At 43.7% G+C, this 18,932-nt stretch overlaps 1 protein-coding gene across 3 annotated transcripts in view; it reads left to right on the top strand.

Moving 5' to 3' along the window:
* The window catches only part of LOC124789319 (progestin and adipoQ receptor family member 4), a 184,014-nt gene that overhangs the window by 110,628 nt on the left and 54,454 nt on the right, over positions 1–18,932 (top strand). For all 3 annotated transcript variants that reach the window (XM_047256638.1, XM_047256645.1, XM_047256652.1), the window contains exon 3: positions 10,794–10,897. In XM_047256638.1, coding sequence (XP_047112594.1) covers positions 10,794–10,897 — 104 coding nt within the window. The remainder of the gene's footprint in view (positions 1–10,793; positions 10,898–18,932) is intronic.

An 18,932-nucleotide genomic window follows, 5' to 3' on the forward strand; every position in this document is an offset into this window, starting at 1 on the left:
TGCTCTTGATATTCATACAAATGGATCTCTTTTCTCCAAAGGTCTCTTTAATTTTCCTGTAGGCAGTATCTATCTTACCCCTAGTGATATATGCCTCTACATCCTTACATTTGTCCTGTAGCCATCCCTGCTCAGCCATTTTGCACTTCCTGTTGATCTCATTTTTTAGAAATTTGTATTCCTTGTTGCCTGCTTCATTTGCTGCATTTTTATATTTTCTCCTTTCATAAAATTAAATTCAGTATTTCTTCTGTTACCCAAGGATTTCTACTAGCCCTCGTCTTTTTACCTACTTGATCCTCTGCTGCTTCATTATTTCATCCCTCGAAACTTCCCATTCTTCTTCTGCTGTATTTCTTTCCCCGTTATTGTCAATCGTTCCCTAATGCTCTCTCTGAAACTGTCTACAACCTCTGGTTATTTCATTTTATCCAGGTCTCATCTCCTTAAATTCATGTTTGTTGCAGTTTCTTCAGTTTTAATCTACAGTTCATGACCAATAGATTGTGGCAAAAGTCTACATCTACCTCAGGAAACGCCTTACAATTTAAAACCTGGTTCCTAAATCTCTGTCTTACCATTATATAATCTACCTGAAACATTACAGTGTCTTCAGGCCTCTTCCACATATACAGCCTTCTTTCATGATTCTTAAACCAAATGTTAGCTATGATTAAGTTATGCTCTGTGCAAAATTCTACCAGGTGGCTTCCTCTTTCATTCCTTACCCCCAGCCCATATTCACCTACTACTTTTCCTTCTCTTCCTTTTCTTACTATCAAATTCCAGTCCCCATGACTATTAAATTTTTGTCTCCCTTCACTATCTGAATAATTTATTTTATCTCATCATACATTTCTTCAATCTCTTCATCATCTGTGGAGCTAGTTGGCATATAAACTTGTACTACTGTGGTAGGTGTGGGTTTCGTGTCCATCTTGGCTACAATAATTCGTTCACTATGCTGTTCATAGTAGCTTACCCGCACTCCAATTTTTTTATTCATTATTAAACCTTCTCTTGCATTACCCATATTTGATTTTGTATTCATAACCCTGTACACGCCTGACCAGATGTCTTGTTCCTCCCGCCACCGAACTTCACTAATTCCCACTATATCTAGCTTTAACCTATCCATTTCCTTTTTTAAATTTTCTAACCTACCTGCCCGATTAAAGGATCTGACATCCCACACTATGATCCATAGAACGCCAGTTTTCTTTCTCCTGATAGTGATGTCCCACCCGGACATCCGAATGGGGGATTATTTTACCTCCATAATATTTTACCGAAGAGGATGCCGTCATCATTTAACCATACAGTAAAGCTGCATGCTCTCGGGTAACATTACAGCTGTAGTTTCTCCTTACGTTCAGCCGTTTGCAGTACCAGCACAGCAAGGCCATTTTGGTTAATGTTACAAGACCAGATCAGTCAATCATCCAGACTGTTGCCCCTGTCGCTACTGAATAGGCTGCTGCCCCTCTTCAAGAACCACCCATTTGTCTGGTCTCTCAATAGATACCCCTCCGTTGTGGTTGCATCTATGGTATGGCTATCTGTATCGCTGAGGCATGCAAGCCTCCCCACCAAAGGCAAGGTCTGTGGTTCATGGGAGGAATATGTTTTATAGGCATGGAGAAAAAAGAAACATCCAGAGGCTGAGCTGCAATGTCACACATTTTTTTCGGGAAAGATAGTTTGCTCTAAATGTGTATTATTTTTATACACAGAACAGGAATCGAGCAAAAGCAAGTTGCTTTGACCAGCTATTGGCTAAAAGCAATGCTCATACCATTTTTATAGTTCCTTTACACCAGTTTTCCCACTCTTGCTTGCTGTGACATAAAAATTTCCTACTCTTCTTGCAAGGTCACACATGCAAGAATGAATCATAGGGGGGAAGAGCACCTCCAACTTCTCACAGCACAATAAACAAGTTTCCAGTCAGTTTACTATCCAGATTAACAGTCAGCATAATTGTACATCAATGCATTAAGGCACTGATGTTAGTAGATCGTGATACAGTTCTCAGGGTATCTCTAATTTCCGGGGTTCCTTTCATATGCATTCAAATGCTGATTAGCCAGAGTTGACAACAAATTCCTTACTAAACAGTGCAATAAGTTTGTTTTATCTCATCTACAAATTTTTGGCCTGATTCCGCAAATTGCTGTGCATCATCAAGCTGACACTTTGGTTGAAATTTTGTTATCCTATGTCTTCCAATACTGTATCATTATTTGAAGTTATGCAATCATCCACTGCTTTCCTTGAAATCACTGTAATCTATGTTGTGTGTAATTTGAAGTGCATAACAAAATAGGCCACAGCCATGCACATCCCACAAATTATATCGAGCATCCTTGAAACACACAAACACCAGTTTTTGTAACAAGTGCACCTTTGCCCTCCCTTGAATATCCATTGTATTTTCTTATGTGTTACAAGGTCATATTCCTATGTATTTATCTGAAATATTTTCATAATTGTTTTTTTATCATGCTTCAGATGATCTTCCACGTATGTAATTATGTTTAGTACCTGCACCTTGGACAATGAGTGTTCTTTTCGATGTTTCACTGGAGATGAGATTTGAGACCCCCTGTGTGACAAGAATAATGAACTGCATCACTCAACACCTGTTTCAACACCACTTTCACTTGTTAAGCACATATCATCATCATTGTACTCCCCATGTGCATTGTCTGCACCATCAAGCATACATGACACCACACATTCCACTGACTGATCTTGCAGAAATGCTAATATTTCATCTGCCACTTCTTTCTCAATATGCAAAATCCCTTGTGTTCCCTTCTGAAAAAATGTAAACTTTGGCAACAGTTGCTGCATGGGACTAGCCGAGCGGTCTAAGGCACTGCAGTCATGAACTGTGCGGCTGGTCCCGGCGGAGGTTCAAGTCCTCCCTCGGGCATGGGTGTGTGTGTTTGTCCTTAGGATAATTTACGTTAAGTAGTGTGTAGGCTTAGGAACTGATGACCTTAGCAGTTAAGTCCCATAAGATTTCACACACATTTGAACATTTTTTGCAACAGTTGTTGCAGATATAATGCAATGTTTGTTTTGTTTATTGTTGCCATTGCTCTTCTCTGTAGCAGCACCACTAGCACTGTAGTATTGTTATGAACTACTCATCACTAAGCATTTCAACTATGCTCCATAGCCTCATGCTGTGCTCACCATTGGATACCTCAAGTCCCACCCCTATTGCCATTAGCAGCCAATATTTTAGTTGATTGGTAGACAATATGTGAGGCATCAAATGGCGTAAACGTCATTGCCCTTTTTTGACCTTGCACTCAAGTATTTCTAGTCAGATATAAGAATGAATAATAACAGCTAATATTCAAATATTAACGTCATAGGGTAGGAAAAAATATGTGCTATAAATCAGAGAGCTTTGGTGGAAAAGAAAAAAGGTAAGAATAATGGTAAGTAAACAATACGAGCTCTCTCTTAGTGCGGTATAAGTGCACCCACTAACAGAAAAAAACTGTGAGATCAGAATGGAACATCTCTCCTTCAAAAATAGGAAAACAAGGGAATAAAAGAACATAGACAACTCACATGTTTTCCAACCCAGTGTCTTTTTAGTTTTTTGTAAAGCAGTACAAAATGTTGAATATCTGTTTAAACCACATCTGTTCCTTTGCTGCAGTACCCTTATCTCAGATCTTTAATGATATGCAAATAGATTTACATTCATCATAACAAAGCGTGTAACTTTTCTTTTTTTTGCGTTCATAACTATTTCTCAAATTCATACCCTAGTGTAACTTGATTGTATTAGTTTTTCCAGGGTAGTTCATTGGCTATTATAATAAAACTATATTTTATTTCTATGTTAAGTAAGGTTTTGTACTTCAGATTTATCTATATTCATTTCATATTATCTGTTATTGTGAATGCAATATATCAAGAGCAATCAAAATATTCCATGATGATAATCAATTATTAAAACTGCTCAGAATCCAAAATTATTCATTTAGAGACCTATCTGATGCCTCACACCTTACAAAATATTTACTCATATATATATATATATATATATATATATATATATATATATATATATATATATATATATATATATATATATATATATATATATATATAAAAATAGAGGGAAACATTCCACGTAGGAAAAATATATCTAAAAACAAAGATGATGTGACTTACCAAATGAAAGTGCTGGCAGGTCGACAGACACACAAACAAACACAAACATACACACAAAATTCAAGCTTTCGCAACAAACTGTTGCCTCATCAGGAAAGAGGGAAGGAGAGGGAAAGACGAAAGGAAGTGGGTTTTAAGGGAGAGGGTAAGGAGTCATTCCAATCCTGGGAGCGGAAAGACTTACCTTAGGGGGAAAAAAGGACGGGTATACACTCGCACACACACACGTATCCATCCACACATATACAGACACAAGCAGACATGAGCTTTGGTGGAAAAGAAAAAAGGTAAGAATAATGTCTGCTTGTGTCTGTATATGTGTGGATGGATACGTGTGTGTGTGCGAGTGTATACCCGTCCTTTTTTCCCCCTAAGGTAAGTCTTTCCTCTCCCGGGGTTGGAATGACTCCTTACTCTCTCCCTTAAAACCCACTTCCTTTCGTCTTTCCCTCTCCTTCCCTCTTTCCTGATGAGGCAACAGTTTGTTGCGAAAGCTTGAATTTTGTGTGTATGTTTGTGTTTGTTTGTGTGTCTGTCGACCTGCCAGCACTTTCATTTGGTAAGTCACATCATCTTTGTTTTTTTTATATATATATATATGAACTCCAAAACTGATTTTCATGATCAAAAGTTGATTTTTTTTCACTATTTACACGTTACCACATTTTTTTCATGTGTTATAGTGAACATATTGTTGCTTAACTGCAAACAAATTCATTGAATACAATTTCTGACATGGAACTCTTGTAAGAGCAAAATATTATTAACATGGTGTAGTAAATAAGTAATAGATGAAACTGATCCAAGTAACCCAAATATAGCTTTATTCATAAACTTCTGAAAAATAAAGGAAAGAAGTCTCTCATGACTCCACACATAACAGGGAAAACAGTCATACAAAAGGTGCAAAGAAAATGTTACACAGAACAACTGATGTGAGTGGTACAAACTAAAAAAACATAGTGAGTGTGAGACAGTGCTGTTCCATGGATATATAGGCATGAGTCGCCAATAGACAGCACAGCATAGAACATGCCATGTGCATGTTTCCTTCCTATAGGTGGCCCTAGTGGCCAACCTTCACTGAAACAGTTGGTGGTTGATGTAAGTACACATGGCAGCAACACTCTCTCAGCACACTCACACTCGCACATACTTGTAGTAGGATACAGCACACCTCTACCTCATGTGAAGAGGGTGCCCAGGTGATGGAAGATATCGTGGAGGCCTGACAAGAGACACATCCATTGGCGCCAGAGCAGTGGCAGCTGGTACCAACGGTGAGGACAGGACAATGTGTCAGGTGTACAGTGGAGTGTAAGGCCAGAACGCGAGAATACACGGGCATGCCCAAGGGCAGTGAGCCCACACAGCATCTAATCACAGCCTCAGGGAGGATGATGCCATTCCCATCTCTGCGTCATCAGCAGCAGGCAGGTCCCAGTGCAGAGGAGACAGGGCTGGACCCACTAGCAATGATGGCTGAGGCAACGATGCCGAGTGTGCTGGTGGAGGCAGCCTGACCAGAACAGCAGGCTGTGGCAATGGACCCTAGGCCAAAGATAGATCGGTGCCAGTGCTGAGAAGCTGGATCTCCATGGCATATGGAGGAAGCAACCAGTGAGATGGCGGCGCCTCCACAGCAAATGAAAACAGGCTTGAGACGGTGGGTGGTGGATGGGCAGGGGAGACCTTAGCCACACCCACAACCCATTAGCTTCTGGCAGTGAGTGGTGGCACAACTGGTCAAAGAGGCATGCCACGAGCCCATCGACCAGCCCATCAGCCATGTGGATTTCACAAAGATGGCATCCCCAGTGGTGGACAACAGTGGTCGCCAATATCCACTTAGGCCACTGACCAAATCGCCGCGCCCACTCCCAGCTACACGAACCTGACCACGGTGGTTGCACTGCAGGCAACAGAAGGTGGAAGAGCATGTGTGGCTGTTGTCCATGAAGCAACTCACCTGGGCCCTGCTCACTTACAGTCATGAAGCAACAGGTGCTCAAAAAATGGGCATCATCCGGCAAAGAATCCACAATGCACTTGTCATTCCGCCTTGCCATTTGACTGAGGGTGAAATGGTGGAGCCATAACGTGATGAATGTCATGACAGAAACAAAACATTTGCAAGGTATGATAAATGAACTGGTGCTCATTATTGTAAACTAACATATAAGGCAACCCCTCAATAGACAAAAGTCTTAAAAGCAAACGAATTGTGACCTCAGCCAGCATCAACACAATCCAGAGAATCTGAAGAAACTGGGATAATGCATCCACAACCAAGAGCCAATAGCAATTCAAGAAGGGACCCACAAATTCTACATGAATGCTTTCCCATGGCTGAAATGGACCTGGCCAAGAGGACAGAGATGCCGTGGGAGCCACTTGTTTTTGGGCACACTGCTCACAAGCAGTAACGAAACAGAAAATTTCGCCATCAATCCCTGTCCAAAATACATGTCTCCCAGCTAAAAGCTTAGTGTGCAAAACTCCTCAATGGCCCAGGTAGGAAAGGTATAGAATCTTGCACCATAACGCAGCAGGAATGACTACTATGGGAGAGGGTTCTTACCCGACCCAGTGGTTTATCTGGCCTACCCTGTTGAACAAACTGAACCAGATGGTGGAGAAGTGGGTTGGTGGCAACGGCAACTGATATGCATGAGCTCATAATTGGGAAACCCTCCACTGTGGCCTGTGTTCCAGTATCCAGATGGAAGCAAAGTGATTCTTCCTGATCAAAGTTTGGATAACGACCCATAGGAAGGTGGAGCATGTTTAGGTATAGGTCAAAAATGGATTTCGTAATTGTAGAGAAACAAGAACAGTGGCAAAGCACTGTGGGCAGTGCCCTGCCTTGTCAGGCAGGGAATTGTAAGGGTTAAGATGGAAACCAAGGGTTTATGGTGAATAGTAAGGTGAAACTTGGAGCCATACAGAAAAGACTCTGGCAAGAGCCTGTTTTCCAGCTGAGAGCAATGCTGCTGGGTTGGAGTGAGAGATTTAGAGGTGAAAGAAACAGGTTGTTCAGAGCTGTCAGCATGTCAGTACACTAGGACTGTGCTGAGGCCATACTGTGAGGCAACAGTCACCAAATCATCTGCTGGTCCAGAGAGAATGTAGTTAAACAACTGGCTAAGAGTGGTTAGAATTTCAACATTTGAAAAGCATGATTGCAATCCAGGCTCCAGAAAAAATGTGCATTCTTGCATAATAAGGCACACAACATGTGGGCCATTTGGTCACCCATGGCAGGAATTTATGGTAGTAGACTATCTTTCCTAGGGAGGTCTGAAGCTTCTTCATGGGTGTGGATAGAGGCATAGACATAACAGTGGAGATGTGGGATAGGGTTCATGCTCTCAGATCACGAGACCTTGAACCCCAAATAACCAGTAGAAGGTTAAAAAAAACTGATTTTGTGAGGTTACACCATAAGCCTGCAGACTGTAAGACAAAAAAGAAGGTGTGACAAACTTTTCAAGCGATCAGCCTCAGAGGAACCTGTATCAACATCATCCAGATAATTAATGCAACTTAAGACAGGCAGAGTCAGTAGCTCTAAAAGTCACTGGAAAATAGCAGACACAATATCCACACCAAAAGGCAGGTGTAAATATTGATAGAGACTAAAAGGAGTATTCAAAACCTGAACTCACCAAGACTATTTGTCCAAAGAAATCTGCAAATACACTTCAGACAAATCAATTTTAGAAAAGTACTGGCCACCAAATATTTTTGCCAACAGTTGCTCCTGGTGAGGGAGAGGCTAAGTATACAGGATTGACTTTGTGTTGACACTAGTGCTGAAGTCACAGCAGAGACAAGCCTTCTGTGACAGCTTCTGAATTAAAACCAGCAGAGATGCCCATTTACTAGCCATAACAGGTTGCACCACCCCTAGAGATTGAAGTCTGTCTGATTCTGCTTTCATTTGATTTTTCAGGGCAACAGGAATAGGACGCACATGACAAAAATGAAGTTCAGCCATGGATTTCAAAGAAATATCAGCAGAAAAATTCATAGCATACCCTATACCTTCCAAAAAACAGGTCTGAAAACTCATCACACAGTATTTTCAGTTGAGAATATGATATCTGATTGGAAACAAGGTGAAATGCATTGGTGATAGAAGATCCAAATGTCAGAAATGCGTCCATCTCAAACAAGTTCTGTTCTCAACACTGGCATCAGCAACCACCAAAAATGTAATGGAACAAACCACTGACTTGGAAGAGACAGATGCTTACATTGTCCCAAAAGTTCAATGTTCTGTTTGTTATAACTGACCAGCTTCTGTGTGACCAGTCTCTACAGTGGTGAGCCAAAACTATCATAGGTTTGACCATTCAATAATTTCATTGCAGCAGCTGCATTGACCTATAGCTGGAGCACTTGGCAAATACATTTAACTCGACAAACAACTTCGGAGAAGTCACAAGTACTGAAGTCACACAGTTTACATTCACATCCACGTCCTGAGCAACCTTTGGTGAATGACACACAGAGGCATTGGGGCCTTTCTTTTGGCGAGTATCATGAGTAGCCCAGCACTTAGCGCACACCGAACATCTGTGCTGAACAAAACAGAAAGGACAAGGTGTAAACAGAGAATGCAGATGCTGGTGCTGTGGCAGTCACAGCTGCTTGGGCCACCCTTGGTCTGCTCAATGCTGGGCCCCTATGTTTACTCTCATCACTCCTGTTTCCTCGTGCAAGCTATCTGTCGTCCTAGTGGGCACTTCTTTCGACACTACTGACACATCACCCCATGCTTCAGTTTTGTCACCTGCTGCCTGAGAAACTTCAAAAAATTGTGCGATTTGCAAAAATTCTGTCAGTGGGGTTTAACATAATCTGCATAAGAATCACCATGGACACCAGTAATGAATTGACACTTACAGCTTAGGCCTTGAAGTTCAGCTATCTGGTCCCTGTATGACTGATTTGATTTCTTGTGGCGCCAGTAGAATTCAACTTGTTCCTTTACTGCATTCTGTTGCGATGGTAGTTGGCCAATAAACTGCACATGTGATCAAAAGTAAGAGCTGCCAGTTCTTGTAAAGGCATAAGCTGATGCAATAATTGATATGCCTTAGGTGGGAACCTTGAGAGGAATAAGGCTTTGCACAAATTGGAGTCTGTCACCACCAAAACCCAAAAAGTGCTGTCTGACTTTTTTCATAAGTTTCCCAATCCTCTACTGAATCAACATACCAGAGAAAAGAGGCTGGATAGACTGGTGGAGCACTACCCTGTCTGTTAATGGACACCACCAAAGTGGGCACTGCAGAAGTAAGCTGTTCAATCAGGGCTGGTAACACAGCATCTATAATGACTAATCCTGACAAAATTTCAAAGTTATCACCAATCAGTTAGCAACAAAGTAATACACAAAACCAATCCAAATAACACAAAATGACTTTATTTGTAAACCTCTGAACAATAATGGAAGTAAGCCTCTCATTCTCCACACACAAGAAGACAAAAAGAGTCATACAGAAGATGTAAGATAAGTGATACACAAAACAACTGACATGAGTAGTACAAACTAAAAGAACACAGTGAGAGTGAGCCAGCGCTGCTCAGTGTGTATACAGGAGCGAGTCACCATTAAATGATATGGTGGAAACTGTCCTGCGTGCATGCTTCTTACATATTGTCTCTAGTGGCAAGCCAGTGGTAATACAGTTGGCAGTCGATTTACATACACACTCACACTGACACTACTCTTGCCGCACTCACACTCCCATGACCTAGTAGCAGGATACCATACATGGGATGATCAAATAATATGTGAAACTGGACACTTAAGATTCTTAAGACTCAAGGTAAATAGAGAGCTTTCTTGGAAATATCAAATTCAGGTACTAGGACAGAAACTTATTGGTGGTATCATATTTTAAAACTACTCCAGGCATTAACCAAAATTATTCTTAACCAAAAAAAGAATAGTCAATACAAATGTTGATTTCAGTTCCCAAACTTATGTAGCCTATTGTTAAATCATTTTTGTAATTCTCTCTCTGTCGTCCATGTACATATAGTATTTGTAGTTAACAACATGGACTCATTCAAAAGGAAGTACAGAATTCACTCTTTGAATACTCAACAGAAAACCATTTGCATTTGGTTATTACTTCCACAACTGTTGTACAGAGAAATATGCACTGCACTACAGGCTCTATTTTCAACTGGCTTCCATGGTCTGAAAAATCTTAGAGATAAACAGGGCTTCCTTCCAATAATTTAGAGATGAATGATGCAACATGATGTTTCATTGTATGTGTTATGGCTAATATTTTGTTTTGGTGTTCTTTTGAGTTTTATGATTTCATGTAATCACTGATCAGTAGTCATCATGTAAAAAATTAAAATTTGTTACTTGTTGTAGTAATTGAATTTCCCTCCCTCTGTATATCAGTCTGCTGGTATGTGTATCATGAGCATAAATGTGTTACAAATGTGTGCTAAAACTTAAAGTATTCTAATTAATCAAGAGTATCAATAGGTAATTTACATACTTATTATACTGTATTCATCACAACTAACTTAAACTATTTTCACTGAATATGTTTCAGGTGCCCTTCCAGCTATTTCTGCATCCACATATTGTTTGCCACGACTCTGTCGATATGTCATAGTTTGTTTCTACTGTGTTCTTTCCATATGGGGCCTCTACAAGGTATGTCAAAATATAATACGTTTTAATTCCAAACACAATTTTCATACTATTGTTCCCACTTAAGAAGGTAATAATATGGAGATGTACAATGAAGAAGAAACTTTGTTAAATATCTGCAGCCATTAAAATTTGGAAAGTTCCTAGCGAATATTGTTTAATCTGCTAACTTTATGGCAAAAAGGATACCAAGAAATGTTTGTCAATCATTGAAATTTATGCACATTTCTTGTACCATTGAGAGACTCACAAATAATACAGAATAAATATTAATTATATACACTCCTGGAAATTGAAATAAGAACACCGTGAATTCATTGTCCCAGGAAGGGGAAACTTTATTGACACATTCCTGGGGTCAGATACATCACATGATCACACTGACAGAACCACAGACACATAGACACAGGCAACAGAGCATGCACAATGTCGGCACTAGTACAGTGTATATCCACCTTTCGCAGCAATGCAGGCTGCTATTCTCCCATGGAGACGATCGTAGAGATGCTGGATGTAGTCCTGTGGAACGGCTTGCCATGCCATTTCCACCTGGCGCCTCAGTTGGACCAGCGTTCGTGCTGGATGTGCAGACCGCGTGAGACGACGCTTCATCCAGTCCCAAACATGCTCAATGGGGGACAGATCCGGAGATCTTGCTGGCCAGGGTAGTTGACTTACACCTTCTAGAGCACGTTGGGTGGCACGGGATACATGCGGACGTGCATTGTCCTGTTGGAACAGCACATTCCCTTGCCGGTGTAGGAATGGTAGAACGATGGGTTCGATGACGGTTTGGATGTACCGTGCACTATTCAGTGTCCCCTCGACGATCACCAGTGGTGTACGGCCAGTGTAGGAGATCGCTCCCCACACCATGATGCCGGGTGTTGGCCCTGTGTGCCTCGGTCGTATGCAGTCCTGATTGTGGCGCTCACCTGCACGGCGCCAAACACGCATACGACCATCATTGGCACCAAGGCAGAAGCGACTCTCATCGCTGAAGACGACACGTCTCCATTCGTCCCTCCATTCACGCCTGTCGCGACACCACTAGAGGCGGACTGCACGATGTAGGGGCGTGAGCGGAAGACGGCCTAACGGTGTGCGGGACCGTAGCCCAGCTTCATGGAGATGGTTGCAAATGGTCCTCGCCGATACCCCATGAGCAATAGTGTCCCTAATTTGCTGGGAAGTGGCGGTGCGGTCCCCTACGGCACTGCGTAGGATCCTACGGTCTTGGCGTGCATCCGTGCGTCGCTGCGGTCCGGTCCCAGATCGACGGGCACGTGCACCTTCCGCCGACCACTGGCGACAACATCGATGTACTGTGGAGACCTCACGTCCCACGTGTTGAGCAATTCGGCGGTACGTCCACCTGGCCTCCCGCATGCCCACTATACGCCCTCGCTCAAAGTCCGTCAACTGCACATACGGTTCACGTCCACGCTGTCGCGGCATGCTACCAGTGTTAAAGACTGCGATGGAGCTCCGTATGCCACGGCAAACTGGCTGACACTGACGGCGGCGGTGCACAAATGCTGCGCAGCTAGCGCCATTCGACGGCCAACACCGCGGTTCCTGGTGTGTCCGCTGTGCCGTGCGTGTGATCATTGCTTGTACAGCCCTCTCGCAGTGTCCGGAGCAAGTATGGTGGGTCTGACACACCGGTGTCAATGTGTTCTTTTTTCCATTTCCAGGAGTGTAGAAATGTCAAAGTTCATACATTAAGAAGTGTAAGGAAATTAATTAGGCCACACATTTCTGAAAATATTGAATGGATTGTCAATCTCTTCTTGTTCTCTAACTTCTTGCTATATCCTTTTCTATCTTCTTTGACCTGGTGAACTGATTATCATTACTGCTAATACATAAACAGCCATCAAAATAAAAATTCATTTGACAGTGCTAATACTTTCAATATGAGACAGTGTCCCTATAATACACAAGGTTCTTAGTCACGTGTGTGGTACATAATTAAGTCTCACTCAGTGTCTGCAAATAGAATGTCAAGTTGTAATTATTTATCTGCCTTGTCTGATGGCTTCATAAAAATATCACACAAGGTCTGTTCAAAAAATTTTGGAACTCTGTGCACAAATTTTTTCTATGCTTACCCTTTACTTATTGTGCATGGTGTTCTTCAAAATACTCTCCTCCACAGATGATACACCACTCCTAATGCTGTTTCCACTTCCAGAAGCAGTCTTGGTGTGCCTCTTGCTGGACTGCACAAAGAATCTTCTCGGAATTTTCTTTTATCTCATATATCATTGCAGATCTTCATTGTTTCAATGGAGCTTTCAACTTTAGAAATAAAAATAAGTCTGCAGGGGCCAGGGCTGGAGAGTACAGAGCATGAAGCAACATAGTGGTTTCGTTTTTTGTCCAATAGTCACACACCAACAGGGATGAATGTGCAGGGGCATTATCGTGATTCAAGAACCACGAATTGTCTTAGCACATTCAGGTCGTTTCCTTCTCACATTTTTTCACAGGTGTCACAACACAACACAATAGTACCATAAATTAACAGTTTATCCCTGTGACACAAATTCATAATGAACTAATCCTTCAAAGTCAAAGAAAACTATCTGCATGGCTTTGAAATTTGACCTTATGTGACAAGCTTTTTTGGTCTTGGAGAACCTTCTCCCACTATTGTGAAGACTGAACCTTGGTCTCAACATCATAACCATAGACCCACATCTCATCAACAGTTATGATTCTTTCAAGGAATATCTTGTTCTCATTTGCATGATCCAAAAGCTATTCACAGAATGCGAAGCGAAGAACTTTCTTGTCTTGACTCATGAGCCGTGGAACGATCTGGGAGGCAACGTGATGCATTCCAAGATGCTGTGTCAGGATTTCTTGACATGATCCATCTGACATTTTACCTTCTTCTCAAATCTCTTGCACTGTCAGTCTTCAATTGGCATGCACAGTTTTGTTGGCATTCCTGACATGAGCGTTGTCGGTAGATGTTGAAGGACGTCCTAAACTAGGATCATCCTTAACTTCCATCTTGCCATTTTCAAACCATGTGAAACATTCATAACATCAAGTGTGGCTGAAGCACTCATCACTGTAGGCTTCCTTCATAATTTGGTGTGTCTCTGTAAAGGATTTCTAGAGTTTCATGCAAAATTTAATGCAGACATGCTGCTCCTCTAACTCTGCCATGAAGTATTCACAAACTATGTCACACAACGTTCTACTCGATACAGCACTGAACAATAACTGACAGACATACAGCAATGAAACTTCCAGCGTTACACATTAAACACAGGCAGGGATGCCAACCGCATTTCACGCCAACACACTATTGGTGCAAAATTACGAATTTTCCAGAATTTTTTAAACAGACGTATTTTAAAAGTAATAATTTACTGTTAACAATGTGTCTTATTTTGTTGGATAATTCAAAACTGTTTGTATTCATGGCACTTAAATATAAACAGCCTATAGCTCTCTTATGAATTAACCCAGATCTGTGTGTAATAACACACAGCAGTATTTCCGAGATCAATAAAAACCAAACCAAATTCCAGACAGATTAAAATGTGACAGTGTTAGACTTCTCAGTATGTAGATTAATGTCGGAGATGTCAACAACCAACAGCCAGGATCTAATCTTACATATTATTTCTATATTTATGAGAATTCAATGTATTCCAGCATTGTCACTCATCTGCACAAAATGAGATACTTTTAGTTTGTATTTGAAAAGGACAGTGATTTATACAAGTATTATGTACATGAGTAAAATTTTAAATGACAAAAATGTAACAGCTAATCCACCTTATAGTATATGATGGAAGATACTAAAAGTATCACTATCTTTTCTGCCCTTCACTGTTCCATTCCTGGATGTTTCACAGAGCATTAAAGGGATAGTGGGCATCTGAAGATGAACTTACAATCAGCTGTAAATATTGGCATGAAACCAATGATAGTTTACAGACTAGTTTCAGTCCTGGCAGCAAGTATGTATAACAGCACAACTCGCAGCACCTAGAGGAAACAACTTGGTCAGACGTCAAAATATTGTCATGAAATGGAAACAACAACTCAGCTGAACACTCATAAGTATGCCATTAACAGTTTGCTGTGATCTGGCAGTGGCCATTCACACTGGTAGCTGTTTAGGTTTCACACCCACATAAACACTGGACAGTATTTGCAGCTTTCATATATGATCCCATCCCTTTTAGACAGCTAGTACTCATCCCAAAAACTGATAGCTGTTTCTCTGCACTGAGGAACTCATCTACATCAGGAGACATGAGTAGAGTAAACTTCTGCCTAAAATATTACCAAAACTACAAAAAGTAGTAGTCTGTCTCACATCCAAACGATAACATAACCCTAAGTCACTCCTACTCCCAATCCCCTGGCTTCCTTAGTGATTACCCAGATACAATACCTCTCCATTTCACATATTCACCCCCTCTTTTTGCTGCTCAATCACATTTATTTACTACTCAAACAAAGATAAGGTCACATGTGAAAGCAGCCACATCACATACTAGCTGTGCTTTGTTTACTGTGCAGCATTCTGCCTTGTGTGACACTTAATTAGCTGTCTCCAGGCAAATGGCAACCACCAAATTGCAAACTCAACCATATGGTGGCACAGAATACTGCATGAGGCAGTGCCATTGACTTCAGTGGATCCTGTCCACAAGGACCAGCTCCTTTGAATTGCACAAGTCAGAATTGTCACTTCAACATTTTCTCAACTCTCAAAATCCCTCTGACCTTAACTTATGCTGTCCCATCTTCAGTTGACTCATTCTAGCTCCCTCACACTAACCATTTCCTTTCCTGTCTCAACTTTTATTCCCCATTTCTCCAGTTCCTCCCCCCCCCCCCCTCCCCCCCCCCCCTCTCTCTCTAATTATCTATCTATCTCTTTCTCTCACACTCCATTTCATCAGTTTTGTGTTTATCATTTATTATACTTAATCCTCATTTTACCACTTCCATGAGAGCCATCTGTCTTGCCCTCTTCTGCTTCCACTGTACTCTTTCCCTTCCTTGCCAAATACTTCAAATTGCCTCCCAGTTGCCACAATCCTTTCCTAGCGCTCGTGTGCGCACACACCCCCCCCCCGCGTGCACACACGTGTCTGTGTTGGCAACCATTGTAGTAACCAAAAACAACTGCGGGAACGCCTTGGGCTGCGGATCAGAGCCGCGAGGCAGGGAAGCCGCCGGTGGTGGAGCACGCACCACCAGGTAAACACAGGACGAGTCGGACGACAGACCAACGACAACTGACAACAACCGACCACGACCGACTATGACCGACACAACAAGGAAGAGATAAACAACGGAGGCTTGTGGAAACCACAACACCAAACACCAACAGTAAATACACTCAGAACCAGAGCCAGGCAAATGTCAACAACGAGCAATGACCAGAACGCAGTACCGCCGAGATAGAAACGAAATTCAAAGCAGGTACCAGACTGGCTGGACTAGGGCAGAGCAGGTCCCTATACACGAAACTGGAGGGAGCGGCTATTGGCGGCTGTCTGCACGTGGCATACCGCGTGAGTGCCGCTGTGCGGAATAGCCGCCGTGGAGGCGGAGCCCTCTATGGGCTGACCACGTCCATTTGTTCTGACGCATGTTCGACTTCCGCGGTGGAAGGTACTAGATCCGTCCCCCCCCGAAATTGGTGCATAGGGGCGGAAATGCCCTGGACAATGCTGAGGCAGGTGGAACGAGGGCACGGTTTGTGAGACATCCGGAGGGACCACTGGGGGAGGGGAGGGCAGACTGTCTGCGGCATCCATCAAGGTGTCACCAGAGGGCAGGGGGTCAGAGAGCGTCTCTATACCCCGGCGAGGTGGAAGGGGTGTCTGCAGAGCCGGTGAGGAGATGGAGGTTGAAGGGAAGGGCTCCACCTCAAGGGACGTGTCCGCACCAGGAAGCAAGAAAGGCGGTGGGGGAGCAATCAAAGCAGGGGCCCGAGGGCGGAGTTGGTTATGGTGGCAACGCTCGAGCCCTCTGTGTGTCTGTACAGTCGTCACTCGCCGCCCATGAGCCGCCGTCACTGTAGCGGGCATCCATGCATGTGTGCTGCCATAGGAGCGGGCCCACACAGCCATGCCCGGGGCGTAGCGCTAGGAGGGGCTAGAGTGGGGCCCAGAAGGGGATGGTGTCGGCAGGTGGAGGAGGGTCCGAGGTCATCGCCCGTGAAGGAGTTGAGCAGGACTATGACCGGCCACCGGCGTAGTGCGGTAGGTGCTGAGAAACAAGTTGAGGGCCGAGGTGGTGGCTGACAGCTCCACTGATTTCATCAGCTGCTGTTTGAAAGTGCGGACCCAGGTGTTCTGCCACGCCATTGGATGAAGGATGGAAGGGGGGACAGCGAATGTGTTTGATACCGATAGTGGAGCAGAAGGCCTGGAATGATGACGCCATGAATTGGGGCCCGTTATCCATGACCAACGTCTGAGGAAGGCCTTCAATGGCCAACACCTGGGCCAAGGCGGTGAGGGTGGCGTCAGTGGTGGTGGACGCCATGTGGACCACATATGGGTATTTGGAATAGGCATCAATGATGAGGAGCCACATGGAGCCTAAGAAGGGGCCTGCAAAATCGAGATGGATCCTGTCCCAGGGTTGGCTGGGTGTTGGCCAGGGCGTGAAAGATTGTGGAGGACTAGCCTGATGACACGCACACACTGTGCAACCACAGACCAGGTGCTCAATGTTGCCATCGATCCCTGGTCAGTAGACATGTCGTCGAGCCAATGCCTTCATGCGAGACATCCCCCAGTGTCCGCGGTGTAATAAGTGCAAGACGCGATGGTGTAAGTCTGGAGGGATGACCACCCGATGGGCGTCCGAGCCCGTGGACAACAGGAGGATGTCCTCCATCACCGAAAGTCTGTGTGAGACGTGATGCTACGGGCTGAAGTCAGTTTTAAAACGTCAGGTAAGGTAGGGAGGCCAACCATGGGTCACATAGCGGAGGACTTGCCGCAGAATGGGATCCCTGCACATGGAAGCGGCAATTTACGTAGCCGTCAGAGGAAATCCATCGAGATTCTCATGGCGGGCAGAGTCGATGTGGAAGCACAGGACTTCCTGCTGGTCGAACGCCAGATCGGGTCCTGCTGGGAGACGTGACAAGGCATCTGCATTAGTGTGTTGACTGGTGGGCTTATAGCGGATGGTGTAAGTGTAATTACGCAAGAACAACACCCAATGCTGAAGACGCTGAGCCGTCCGTTCTGGGAGGTGCGAATGGGGCCCGAAAAGCGACACTAAGAGCTTGTGATCCATGAGGAGGGTGAACTGCACCCCAAACAGCTAAATGTGAAATTTCTGAACTGCAAAAATAATGGCAAGAGCCTCCTTTTCGATCTGAGAATAACTCCTTTGTGCAGGGATTAATGTCTTGGATGCATATGCCACAGGTTGTTCCGACCCATCCTCATTCCTGTGCGCCAGGACTGCCCGAATCCCGTACACTGAGGCATCGGCCACCACCACCAAGGGACGATCCGGAGAGAAAGGCGTAAGGCAAGGGGCAGATTTCAGCATCGTCTTCAGGCGGGTGAAAGCCTGATCGCAGGCAGAAGTCCACGTGTAAGGTACCCCTTTGCGACGCAGGCGATTTAGGGGATGCGTGACGTGGGCGGCTTAGAGTAAGAACTTTAAGTAATAATTGACTTTCCCCAAAAATACCTGGAGTTCAGATAAGTTTTGTGGACGTGGAAGGGCATCGATGGATGCGACATTGCGGCCCGAAGGGCGAATGCCATCTTTACTGAGCCAATGGCCTAAGTACTCCACTGCTGGTTGAAAAAAACTGCACTTCTCCAGCCGACAACGTAAACTCGCAGCCTGCAGGGCGTGAAGTAAGGTACTGAGGTTACCCAGATGTTCCTGGCGCGTGCGCCCCGTGACTAAGATATCATCGAGGTAATTGACACAAGCCGGTATTGGTTGCGTAAGTTGCTCGAGATACCGCTGGAAAATTGCAGAGGCAGAGAAAATGCCAAATGTAAGACACTTG

The sequence above is a fragment of the Schistocerca piceifrons genome, chromosome 1 (genome assembly GCF_021461385.2).
Source record: "Schistocerca piceifrons isolate TAMUIC-IGC-003096 chromosome 1, iqSchPice1.1, whole genome shotgun sequence".
Lineage (NCBI taxonomy): Eukaryota > Metazoa > Arthropoda > Insecta > Orthoptera > Acrididae > Schistocerca > Schistocerca piceifrons.